Raw genomic sequence first — 13820 nt, 5'->3', positions numbered from 1 at the left:
AAAGCCCCGCGCCTGCATTATTTTCACAGTAAAAGTCTAAATACGGTATTATATTGTGAAATATCACAGTTAAAGCCTGTGAAGTGGTAATAATGTAATTACCTGTGAAATATTACAGTTATATATTGTGAAATCCTGGAAATATTTTACAGTGTATAGCCCACCCCATCTCCATACATTGTGTAGCAATGTTGTGCATATTGTTGTGCATGGAGAGCAGGACAACTTTCATCTAAGTTTGAAGGCATCTAAATTCTTGTGATGTGCATTTAGTTGATGGAAAAAATAAAAACAAAACTTTAACAAATCTGTATCTGAGAAATACGCATTGCAGTCACCACATATTTCTCTAAATCTGTTCTGCATCAGAAGTCCTGATGTTTTGGTGCTTTGGAAGCCTGTATATGACTAGTTTCATAACTTTTTAAGAGTTACCTTTATGGAGAAACCTTGCAAGGTTTCATGCACAGCCTATGATTGTTTGCTGTTGATAGATGCACAAGTTTATGACTCTTTGCTCTATTATTTTGCAAAAGCTTTCAATTTCAACTGCTACATCAACCAGCTAACCACCCAAGGCCTTGCTTAGTGTTCTGTCACAACTGAAACTAGCATCTTGTTCCCATACTGTTTTGCTTACTCAGTAGATCACGCCACAGCTGCAGGTTTAAAGTTCCACAACCTATGTTAGCTGTTACATAGTTAATCTCATTAGGGTGAGATATGCATTACTGCAATTACAGTAAAGGGCTGACTGCTAAGCTGCTGGTAACTGCTCTATTTAGGTCAGTTTTGAGGTTAGCACAGTCATGTTTTAACCCTTACCAGCTCACTTTGACACACCCTTTAAATTATAGTGTTAAATGATAAGACACATGAGCACTGTCTTAATGATTTGTCCTTTTAGAGTGTAGATTTGGTTACATTTATGCTCAAGGCTTGACATATAGTGTAGGAAGAAAACAGAAGACCAGTATGAACTCATGTCAACATGAGGAAGACAAATAACCACATTAACCCAAAAAGGAAATGGCTGTTGCATTACTGAGTTGCAATAATTTATTGATGACACATTTCTGTAACAAATTAAATACAAGCATCAGAAATAAGTGAACAATACAGTGAAATACATGAAGTAACAAAAATAAATAAAGTTCACAAGACATAAATAGCAGTATTTACACAATAGATTCAAGTTATTTGAGCAAGTTGGCAAAATGCAACTAATTTTTAAAATAAGCCTCATTTAAGTCAATGTGACTTAAACAACATCTTATGGTTTTAGTTGAACCTAAAACATTGCCACTGTGACATCCAGAAACTGAAGGGTAAGGGAAAGGCATTCCAGTGCATCATAAAGTAGTGTGATGGAATGGTGATGTGTAAGCGATAAAAATTAAAGAATGAATTCCATTTGTGCCATATCCTACAGTATGTGATTGATCTGCCCATCGTTCCTTTTCAGATTATTCAGACTTGACTCAAGTCATGATGACCACCATCTAATCCACAGTGACACCTTATTAGTGCTTGACTCTCTTTGATGCCAAATACTGCTCGATGTACTTAAAGAGCATATCAAGCTCTCCCATGGCTTTATAAACACCTTTTCCTTTCATCTAAAGAGAAAGAGATTTTGTCAACCTTTGGAATAACATAATAATTGAATAAATGAGTAGAAAATATTTTTGATTGTGTAACAAGTTACTCTTATCAGCATTAAGTTGCTTACTTACCTCTTCATATGAGTTCTTTATGCTGGCGAACACAAAGGGATTTTGGCAAGAAAAGTAATTCTTCTGTAACAGAGAGATGTGTTATTTCATGTAGTTTGCAATGTTAAAGACACCTTCTTTGCCTCACCATATCATTGCACAACAAGTAGGCTACTAGGTATTTTGATCGATTTGTAATAGCTCTTGCCAATAAAAAGCCACATAGGCTTTCTACATATGTGCACTATTTCGACATCCTAAAGATGCCTGAAGTACATTTTTCAAAAAATAACGGTCTCCATCATAACATTACACATCCCAACTTTAGCAACATAAATTTAATCAGTTCCCTGCTTAAAAAAAACGCCAGCCTAAACTAGTTTGTTGCTCTCCCAGATTGTGAAAGTAATGTATCATCCTTTAAACTTATATGTTAATGATTAAAAGACAGACTTACACATTTCAGTATATCCCGCTTGAGATCCTGAAATATATTTCCTATGGAGTTAATTGGTGTTTTTGAGTGCAAGTGGTCCTGCTGGACAGCTGTTGGCAGAATTGTGTCCAAGTAGAAGCGCAGGATCTCATTCATGACATGACAACCATAAGGACTCTGTGGATCATATATGAGATTTCTCCTGTTATGAGCAGTTTCAGACACCCACGGTTATCACACTTTGCCACTGCTGTAGCAATGTGCAGATGCAAGATGTTAGGCGGGATTTTAGTTTGGTTAGTACACGTCTTGCACAAAACCTTTGGTTTCAGTATGATTACTTCTGATGTTGCTAACTTTTACATTTTAATAATTGCTGCTATACTACTGTGGAAGTAAATTAATGAGTTTAGTACTTACGTTGATGTTCTGTTGCACATTTTCGTCGAGTAATGGTGCCAAGTCATCATTGGACTCCTGAGTAGAACAAATGTAAACAAAATCCTTTTAGAGAGAACCTCAAACCTCAATATTGCAAGAAAAAAGCAGAAATAACTTGCAGCTAAGACTTAACTCAGTTTATTTGAGCTGGAAATCAGTCTAAATATACTTACATAAAACCTCTGTATTTCTCTGTATGCAGAACGGAGCTCCTTCAGTCTCACTGGAAAGCCCTCCACAAATGAGCAACAGTCAGACTTGCAGTTGACTCTTCTGCACTGAGCACTGTCAGAAAGCAGGAACATAACCAGAGCAGAAAGGATGACTCCAGTGAAAACCATTCTTAAATCCTGTTTCTTTCTTCTTGATTTTTTTTCTTGATATTCAGCCCTCAAAAAAGGAGATGTAAAGAAAAGCTTTGGGGTGCCTTTATTTTATACCCAGAGAAATCCCAGCTTGCCGTGGTGGAGGGGTGGGTGGGTGTTGACTTACTGGCATTTACTGTTGACTTAGACTATGTCATCAGCTTGTGCACAAACCATTTTTTTTGGAACAAAGATATATATATATATATATATAGAGAGAGAGAGAGAGAGAGAGAGAGAGAGGAAAATTGAACTGTTTAATTCAAGCTGATGTCATCAGTAAAATGTGTTCATTTTCTAGAAGCTGTTTTCTATCTATCTACAGTATCTATCTATCTATCTATCTATCTATCTATCTATCTATCTATCTATCTATCTATCTATCTATCTATCTATCTATCTATCTATCTATCTATCTATCTCTCTATTTAAATAATAGTAATAGTAATTAAAATAAACGATTTTGTTGTCCTTATATGATTTAATCTTATCCATTTGTTTGCCGGTTCCGGGAATCTCTCAGTTTCTCAGACAGAAGCATTGAACTAGTAGACGTCTCATCTCTGGCATTTATTTTTACGCAGAAGGTGGAAGCCATGTATGCGCATCAATCGAGCTCTCACAGGTAAGCGTAAAATCACACATACAGAGATGACTGTAAGGGGTCCAGTGTGGTTTCTGGGTGACAATTAACTCCTAGGTATTCTAAACCACAGAGACCTTTTGCATTTACCCTGGCCCATTGATTCTAAAATAATGCACGCCAGACTCCTGAAACTCAATTAAAATGTTGGGCCTCAACTACTACAACTACTGGGAACAGAAACACTCGTCTTGGGTACAGTATTATTTTTGTTTGTTTGTATTAAACAAAATTGAGCAATACACATTAATTAAGTAGCGTGAGTTATCCAGATTAACTGACTTAAGAAAGCACTCATTAATTACTTAAGAAAGCTGTAAATAAAAAAAGAAATAAATATTCTTCATATTTTTCCAATTTATTGCATAAATTTATTGCACATTACGGCACTTTTTAAATGTCTAAATCTAAATCAAGCTGGCTTAGAAAATGTTGAAAATAAAAATGTTATTCTATATTTAGGTCAAGCTTCTTCTTTCCTGGTGATTTCATGAAATTAAGTGTCACTTAAAGCACGTATAGACTTATGTCACCAAATGACAACTCACTTTTTCTGCTTCTGCATATTCTACGGTTCACAACAGACTGGTCATATTAAGCTGAAAATTTTGCAACACCCACAGTCAGTGAAACTACAGTACATGTTGCACAACCAGCGAAACTACATTTAGCGAATTAATTCCGAAAGAGAAGTGTTATACAATGAATTGAAAATCAACCAAATATAAGGATACATATGCACTTTATTCAACGCAAATCAGCTATATGCAATCTCAAGGCCAATTATGAGTCTCAGATGTTTTTTGGGGATTATTTTTTACATGCCCCTATACTTTTCAGACAGTTGACTCAGTTAATGCAATGCTGAAAAAAGTTTCTTCACATCCCTTGAATTCCCTGAATTTTATTTTGGTGCAGGTTATTACAAGAAACAAGTGTGTGTTATGGAATTTCATTAGCTGTCATTAACTGAGTAATGTAAACATGAATGAGCTAACCTGTTCCATTACTATTACGCTAAGCATTGTTGGCTGCTTTTAGTGTGAGGACTAGCGGAGTAAGCCAAACCCATGATGCAAAACTGGTGGTTTTCTTCTCTGCAGAGTGGTTTAGGTTAGATCTACATGAGACTCACTGACAGGCACAGATTACTGACGGCGTCGATTAGTACGTAATGGAGGGCCTTTGGATAAAAACACAAAGGAATTTACAATGTGCTCCCGAACGCATTTGAGCAGCAAAACATTCATCCCGTGGAAAGCCTGAAACCGAGAGAGATTTGATCATCCTCCTCTTATAATAATTGATTGTATGTGTGCATGTGTGTGTGGGAGAGAGAGATTTTGACTAATGATGCATGTGTGTGTGGGAGAGACATTTTGACTGATAAGGGTATTGTAAATCAAATGACCGTTTACCAGTAGAATGTTTGCCTTTAGAGATTCATTACTGTACCACTCCTGTATCTAGAATATCACAGTTCTGAGACAGCATATTATGACTTATTCAGATGATCAGTATATACAGCTATTCAGCTGGCCTGTTTTGATCGTCTGTAACTGGTTTATGCTTCAGCTAAATATTTTTTTTAACTGTCTAAATACAGTTCTAATACAAAGAAAAAGAAGAAAACAGAGAGTAATAATGGTGCTATAATGCTTTGTTTACCTATAGGGGAAGGTATATTATTAAAGGGATGGTTCACCCAAAAAGGAAAAATTTTCATTATTTATTCACCCATGTTCCTACTCTTTTTCTTCTGTGGAACATAAAATAATTTTAATAATAAATATTTATTATTATTATTATTATTTTAAATTTGGGTTACATTTAACAATATTCTATTATTTTACATTTTTTGTAAAGGGATAGTTTAACAAAAAAGAAAAATTCTGTCATCATGTAGTCTATGCACCCTCAAGCTGTTCTAAACTTGGTGTGACCAGTCGGCTACCTCCCCCTTAAAGGTGCTCTAAGTGATGTCACACATTTTTTAGGCCAAAACATTTTTTGTCACATCCAGCAAACATCTCCTCACTATCCGCTAGCTGCTTGTCCCCTGAACACACTGTAAAAAAAACGGGGTCTCTCTAGACACCACAGGCTCCACAAACAACAAGAAAAACAAACTGGGCTCACCCGCACCACAAAACATAACAAACTGTTCCGGCCAATAAACGACAAGAAAGATTTGGGGGGTGGGGTTTGGGAGGTTAGTGCACGGATGAGGTGGAGGGAGGGTCTAGCTAGCCTCCGGTTTGTTTGAAAACAATTTGAACGTCAACAAGAAGTTACGACTCCCGGCATCGCTTAGAGCACCTTTAATTATCATCATCACCCCGTCCCTTAATCGCAGCCCTTCGCCAGGCTCCCGACAGGGGTGGGTGTGTGAGAGAGGGGGGCGCTGTAAGAGCCAGGGATGGAGGCGTGTGATGGGGCACAGCTGACGCAAATGGAGCCCCATCACCGCCGCAGTTTAAATGCCGAGCTCGCCTCTCCTCGAGAGACCGGTTTCTTCCACCGTGCATGCACGCTGGTGTCCTCTTGGGTCCAGGAAGAGTGCGTTAAGGGAACCTGCGCCGCCTGAGACGTGAGCTGCCGGTCCCGCGTCCGTTACACAGCCGACGAGCCGGGATGCCGGGCCGTCTAGTCCCTTCGAGGGCCGCGGCCAGCGAGCATGATCATGCAGCCGCTGGAAGAAGTCACCACCCCTCGCGCCCTGGACCAAAGAGGGGAGCGCGTGCGGCCGCCGGACTCCGCCCCTTACCTGGATCCTTCCTTCCTGAACCTCCCACACGAATTACGCTACACGAAGAGGACACCAGATTCCCTGTTTATATTGGACACTTCATTCTAGGGCTGCAACTAACGATTATTTTGATAATCGATTAATCTGTCGATTATTTTTACGATTAATCGATTAATCGGTTTATGTACTTATATTTTAGTTTTTTCCATTTTTTCCCCCAAGTAAATTATTAATAAATGGTCTTTATCCTTCAGCATAGATTTTTAAGAGATTTTAACCATTTTGCATTGTCATATCCTCATCAAAAATATACCTGGAGTTGTTTTATTGTGTTAGTAATCCTTTGTCGAACTCTTCTGCAATCAGAACACTGACCCATACTCCAGCAAATTTCACAAGGAGATTTAAAATAATGTTTTCACCATGGCAGTCCTTAGAGCTCCTAAAGTAGTTTAACATCCCGAACGAAGCTTATTAAGGAATCTTTCAGAACATATTTTCACGAAGAATAAGGATAAAACAGAATAAAATTGCAGTGCATTGTATTTTATTATTTACTGGGAAACAGCTTTATAGCTTTTGCTGTGAAATTGTAAACAATCCTTCGAATAAAGTGCCAATGGCATGAAACCTGAATGGAAATCACAATTTAAAGTAAAATCCATCAGAAGGTTGTCCAGAAAAAAAAAATTGGACAGTCACACACAAAAAACCTGCTGTGTGAAAAAGAGCAGTGAATACTTAGAAAAAAAGTGCATTTCAAATATCTTTAAACATTTACCTCTCTCATTCAGTCATAACTAGGCTGCACGACTGAATTTTGAACTGGTAAACTACAAACTGATCACAGAACATGTTTGTAAAGCTTTAAATGTTAACTGTTAAAAAGCAATGTTATCAGCTTTTACGACTAAACATTTGCAAACAACATTGTACTGGAGAATCTGCACAAATAAAAGTCTTAGGGGCCGTTCACATATCGCGCCTAAAAACGCGTAGAAAACGCTAGGCGCACCGCTTTCTCCTCCTTTCCAAAGCGCTCGGGCAGAAGCGCCCCGAGGCGTCTGCCTTTGCTAAGCAACCATGACGTGCTCTCTCCTTGAAGACGCGGAAATTTCAGCAAAGGATAAATGGATTTGCAGCTCAAAAAATCGCTTGCAGTAGCTCTGCTACTAAATTTATTTCAAAATGGAAATCCATATACAACTATGATCAGCTGTTCCTTTCATCTTGACTGAGCTTTTAACGTTGTTACGGGAAAGGATGAAGCTGATTGGTTAGTTCTTGTCACATGACCCGCGATGCGCTTGCAGCATTCTGAAAAGTTTAAATGTTTTTAACTCGATGCGGTGCGGTGTTGGAAATAACGAACTTGAGCGCGCAAAAGACGCGATATGTGAACGTCCCCTTAAACAGTTCAGTAGTGCAGAGTTTACAGGTTACTCTTCTTTTTTGAAGGCTCAAAGTAAAGTACTCCCAGTCTCCCACATCCCGCTAAATGCTGCAGAGACGCTGTTCGGGAAGCACGTGACATAAAACGAGGCCAGCTATTGGCTATTCGCTACTTCTCCTGCTGTACTGGCTGAGTAAAACCTCCGGTGGCTCATTACTGCCACACTTTGGTCACCGCAGATTTGAAATATGCACGAAATGAGCCGCTTACGGCAAATAAAAGTTATTTAGCAACGAATCGATGACTAAATTAGTTGACAACTATTTTAATAATCGATTTTTATCGATTAAATCGATTCGTTGTTTCAGCTCTACTTCATTCCCTCTTTTTTAAATTTTTTTTTTATAAAAAACCCCACGGTGTCTGTCGTTTGCTCCGCCCGCCACACTGGATATCTTTGTGTGACCAAACAGGTAACGATAGTCATTGACTTCTGTAGTATTTTCCCCCACACTAAGGAAGTCAACGGTTTTCTCATACAGGTTTTTGAACAACATCGGAGTAAAAAAAGCAGGAGCTTTGAGAGGAAAGCTAAAAAGGATGTATGAGGTAAATGAAACGCCTCACACTGAAAACATGTTATTGATACAGGTGTCTTTTCTTCCTTTTCCTTATGAGTGATTCATGTGCTAAGACAGAAATATGAAACCGCATTAAGATATGAAACTGTCTAATATAGATCAACTTCTTGGTTCGAAATCACCAATTTAAAGAGCTTCCTAATGTAGTATCTTGAGTCCTGAGCTACATTTGAACCGCTGTTATTCTCAATATACAATGTTTCTGATCTCAACATTACTAACAGGAATCATTTTATTCTGATTTTCTGAAATCTGAAGTACTGTTAAATCTTTGCTTTCACACATATTCTACATTAGTTGCATGCATTTTTAATTAAGTTAAATGCAGCATATCTGTTTGATGAGAAGTCCCACATTTCATGGCTAAGAATGTTTCTATTACGCAATAGGCAGTTTCGGCTAAAAAAAAAAAAAATTCTAAAATCATGCCAAAACACATCGACATAGATCATCATAACATTAACTTGTAATATTGGGAAGTTATAAAAGCTGTAAATTCTATATTTATCCAAATTATTTAATTGATCATATGATTGTGTTGATGAACTGATTCCACTCCCGTATTAATCAGTCATCTTGTGCCATGCATGAAAACATTCATATTTCTGTTTCTGGGTGATTTTTATGACTCCATATATACATATCTACTTTAGTTTTATTAATTTTTTAAAAATGGATCTGAAATGTTGCAAATACAACATTTTGATGCAAATAAAACTGCTTTTTGTTCATGAGGGTCACTGCCAGACCCTAGTTTCAGTGTCTTTAAAGGAAATCAAACAACACATCATTCTGCAGCAGTTTCAGTTTTGCAATTTTTTTTTCTTTAGTTTAACTGTTTAAGGTGTCAAAGCCACTGTTCTCATGAGCGTTCCGTATTGACGCATTTGAGAGCACTTACTACGAGGCGGCTTGTAAACCGGCACATAGATTGAAGCTATGGCTCGTGCCTTTGCGGGCACTGGTACACATATGACTGAGGTTGCATTCCAAAACAAAACAAAATGCGTCTGCTGAAGTGAATATATGCATGTTTTGCTGCATAAAAGCTCCTCCCTTCCTGTCTCTGGAACACAATGTGCATGAACATCAAGAAATCTTAAATCTTAGTGTGCTGAGTTGCAAGTTTGTTCTTATTTTTGAGAAAACAATGCATATTAAAAGCAAGTGTTAAAACCCATCTAGCCATAAACATTACGTTCAAATGGTTAGGATCAGTAAGGTTTGTTCAATGTTTTTGAAAGAAAAAGAAAAATGTTATTCTCAACATGCCAGTATTTACTTACTAAACAATTCAGTATTGTTGAGAAATATTATTAAATGTTATAATAATAATAGTTTGAAAATAAATTATGTAATCCTTTGATGGATCCTTTGATCCTTTGAACTTTTAGCAGCCATTTCTCCAGTGTTAAGTTTCACATGAAAGAAGAAATTATTCTAATATGTTGATTTAGATAACAGCAGTAAACAATTCAATAGAATATTTATTTGAAATATTTTTTTTTTAACATTAAATGTATTTTCTGTTACTTTAGACAATTGTATTCAGAATTTAAAAAAGAATTGATTTCTTAAAAAAAAAAAAAGAAAAAAGAAATCCACTCAAACGGATATTTTGGCACAAATTCATCAGTTGCTTGGTAATCATATTGGGAGGGAGATAATAGACCTAAACTACATTAAATGCACTCCCAGTGAGGATAAATATAGTTTGTTCAACCACAGTCTGTTTTGTGACATCAGTTATTAGTTGCTGAAAGCATGAAACCACCAAATACAGTCATTTAAAAGCTAAACGCAATAATTTTCCATATTGTTACCATTTTGTTCACGGTAGCATTGATTCATATTAATGACTTGTTTCAATGATATTTTTGTTGTGGCACTGTTGGGTTGCAGTTTGAAGTTTAGTATAAAATTTGGAACTGATGTTAAAACAGACCTTGTAGCGAAAACATATTTGATCTTCAAGAACATAATTGTATACCCCGTACATTTTAATATGTATAAATTAATAAAACGGCCGAGTTTGTGTTTATGACCATGAGCTTCATTTAACAAAATATTTTTTGTGACAGCTACTCATAATAGGTTTGATTTCAAGAAGAGGTCTCAAGAGACATATGCCACAACATGTGGGCGGTATAAAGTCATGCCATGTTGTGTCATGAATCATGACACCGGTCTTATTGACAAATAGTATAGTAGAGCGCGGGTACTATCCTGGGTTTGAAAGGTCATTATATTCAGTGCTACAGTGCAGTCAAGAGCTACCTTAGGTGCTTAGCATGCAAATGTACTCATAGTCCTGGGAAGTTTTAGAGGAAGTGTATTAAGTGTGCTGTGTAGGTTCTTTCCCATTTGGTTAAGAGTGACCTACTGGACTGCACGTTTGGTTTTGACCATGCAAAACAGATGTTTTGTAACTGCAGAAATTTTAAACCATGTTGCATATTTTCATTACATTTTGTGTATTTGGTGACCCTGGCAGCATGGGCATCAATTTCATCTAACATTTGAGGTGGACATTAAACATAAAATTTCTTAAGAGGAATTTTTGAAGGGAGCACAAAGATGTTTTGCTTTAATTAAGGCCAAATGGCCTTAGTATTGGGACTTTTTGTACTTACTTGGCGTTTTGGTGCACTGAAAAGTTATCTTATGTTCTTTTCTCAGGGATTTTATCTGGACAACAACACAAAGCAATAGTTGAATAGTTGAACAGTTAAATACAAATAAAATGCTTATATGTTTCATAATGCCTGTCTCTGCAAGTATCGTCGTAAACACAGACACTTAAGTGAAAATAAACAGCCGAGAAAGAAAATGCATTTGTAAAAATATATTGTATCGGGATGTCTTAAAAGAGAAGCGGCCTAATATTCCTTCTCTCTGTTATTCATGTTAATCAAACAACGAGAGAAAATCACTCATTGCTGTTGACTAAATCACTTCTAACTTTAATAAGAAGAAATTTAAATGGTTAAGAAATGAATAGTTAATCAGTGATTTGTTCGGTGCATCTGTAGATATAGATTCAACTGACATATAGTTTCTATAGAACGTGATTGCAATTTAGTGAAAACCAAATGCAATTAATCATTTTTAACATTTAAAAGTGATTTATCTAAGATGATAACGGCTATTTTGTAAGGGTGTGTGTGGTTCAGGTAAACCCTATTTAATGGAGACAAAAATGTCCTCTCAAAAATGGCAATATCTGAAATCATTGTGCTTTTTTGGGTCCAATAAGATTTTTTTTAATTTTTTTTTTTTTTGTAAGGGTATTTAGGATCAGGGTTAGTGTAGGGGGAAATGTTATAAAACCCATTACTCCTCACCATAATGATAGGAAAACCTGTGTGTGTGTGTGTGTGTGTGTGTGTGTGTGTGTGTGTGTGTGCCTACTTACTGTAACCACTTTCTGCTGACAAATTGGTGAACCAGAAAGCAAAACTTGAGAAAAAAAAAAATCACCAAAATCCTCCCTTCGTGGACGTCCTCATTTGTAAAACTGTGTGTTTTGCTATTTGTGAACACAACAGGACACAAGGGAGAGGAACTGATCAGAAGAAGGGACACAGATGGCATCAAATACACATTTTACATAACATTATGCCAGGTGGTACAGTATATTGAAGCATTACCATGGTAAAGACTGCACATTACTATAAATCACCCTTCATCTGAAAAATCCAGCTAGAATATAGATTCAGGGATATGACACAGTGAGGACATGTACTGCGTTGACAGTAAACTCTGTTCTAGCACAAAACCTTCTGGCCATGTCATACCTTTATCACACCTTTTAATAACACACTGGATGAATACTTTTACAAAAAAAATACAGATTTTTTTTTTTAGATATGCAAGTTAGGTAATGTAAGTGTGTTTTCTAATTATTGCATGTATTACTGTAATTATTTCATTGTTTGCTCTTGAGTGAACTGATTGTTAAACGTACTACACTGAAAGAAGGGTCACCGTGATTTTGCCAAAGAAGACATGTTCCTGGATCAACATCTTCTGATGATCCTGGATCAACTTTATTGTCCGTAAATATAGACTTAACCCAATCCCTACCCCTACCCCTAAACCTAACCCTACCCACAATGTATTTCTAAAATTAGTGGGAAATGATAGCTGATTAACAAGGATGTAGAAGCACCTAACCCCGATTGTAAGCCAAAAACAGATATTTCCTGATAAGTTATATCTCAATTCTGATTGGTTGATTGGAATGTTGTTCCAGGATCAAGAAGGATGTTGATCCAGGAACGTGTGGTAATTGGTGAAATCACGCTTGCATTGAAAGAAGATCATACTGTTGTGTTTTGGTGATTAATTCAAATGTTCTCAATACATATCGACAATGACCTTTTGTATGGAACAATGATTATGTGCAACTACAATGAAATCACGAGATCAGGTTTTTAAAGAGAATGAAATAATGTCGTGTTACAAGTGTGAGCAGTTTAAAGTTTTGTACTAAGAGTTTTGAAAATGTACACCTTACTTGTGAAAATAGTACCAAACCAATAAAAAAAAAAAACGATTTTTTTTTCTTATTATTTCTTATTTCATCACTGACTGCTTTTATCTTCAGTGAGCTTGAGTTTTTCTATTTCTTAGGTTTGTATTTGTATTTTTTTTAGTAAATTAAAATGACACATATCATGATATAACATTTTGGTCATATCGCCCACACAGCGGTATTACAAGCTAATGTTATTATTGCTAGCATAAAGGACTCGTATAGGGTCTTGACCTCCCTGCAATTTCCGCCCGTGCCTGGCAGTATTCTTACTGTAAAAAGCATGCTGTTCAATACTATATGTATTGCTTTGCTTAATGTGCTTTGCTTGCTGTTATTTTTGGTGTAATTTTATGTGTCAACTGATCAGCAAGATCTAAAACACAGGAAATTTCCTGTTATGCTGAGCTGGTTTCAGTGAATTCACTAAAGTTTTTTTTTTTTTTTTTTTTAAAGCTGTTATGAAAGTGATTAATAAAATTCAGACAAGTCAGCTATGCAGTGCACGTTTTTTAGTACCATCATCAGTTATTTTGAATGGAATAATTCACTGTCACTGGAAAACTTTGAAATATTTGAATGTTGTGCATGTATAAATGTCTCCATGACGTTAAGATGTACCTTCTCCTACAGTGCAAAGTAAATTATCTTGGTTTCATCTTGCACTTTCACATCTTTTAATTTGGCACAAAACTGTATCTTATGCTGGCATATGAGATTTACAGTATCAACATCCAAGTTATTTATATTTAATGTTGTTCAATGAATGGTAAATCTACCAAATTATAGAACAGCACAGATTTTTCTGTGTTACAGAAACAAAAACAATTCCACAAGGAAGCCTACAGACCTTATTTCCTCTTCCTGCTTGGAGTTATCATGACAGATTAATTTAAATAT

The 13820-nt window shown here is 36.3% G+C and overlaps 2 protein-coding genes across 6 annotated transcripts in view; one reads left to right on the top strand and one right to left on the bottom strand.

Annotated features, from left to right (window-relative positions):
* The window catches only part of LOC132126551 (SLIT-ROBO Rho GTPase-activating protein 2), a 293384-nt gene that overhangs the window by 245737 nt on the left and 33827 nt on the right, over window positions 1–13820 (top strand). The window lies entirely within an intron of this gene.
* On the bottom strand, window positions 1046–3018 carry LOC132126271 (interleukin-10-like). The gene is made up of 5 exons (XM_059537425.1): window positions 2766–3018; window positions 2572–2628; window positions 2173–2328; window positions 1737–1799; window positions 1046–1619 (listed from the first exon to the last, which is right to left on the bottom strand). The coding sequence occupies exons 1-5, from the start codon at window positions 2931–2933 to the stop codon at window positions 1524–1526; spliced, it is 540 nt and encodes a 179-aa protein (XP_059393408.1). The 5' UTR covers window positions 2934–3018; the 3' UTR covers window positions 1046–1523.

Source organism: Carassius carassius, chromosome 44 (genome assembly GCF_963082965.1).
Source record: "Carassius carassius chromosome 44, fCarCar2.1, whole genome shotgun sequence".
Lineage (NCBI taxonomy): Eukaryota > Metazoa > Chordata > Actinopteri > Cypriniformes > Cyprinidae > Carassius > Carassius carassius.
This window is presented reverse-complemented; position numbering and strand designations above follow the sequence as displayed.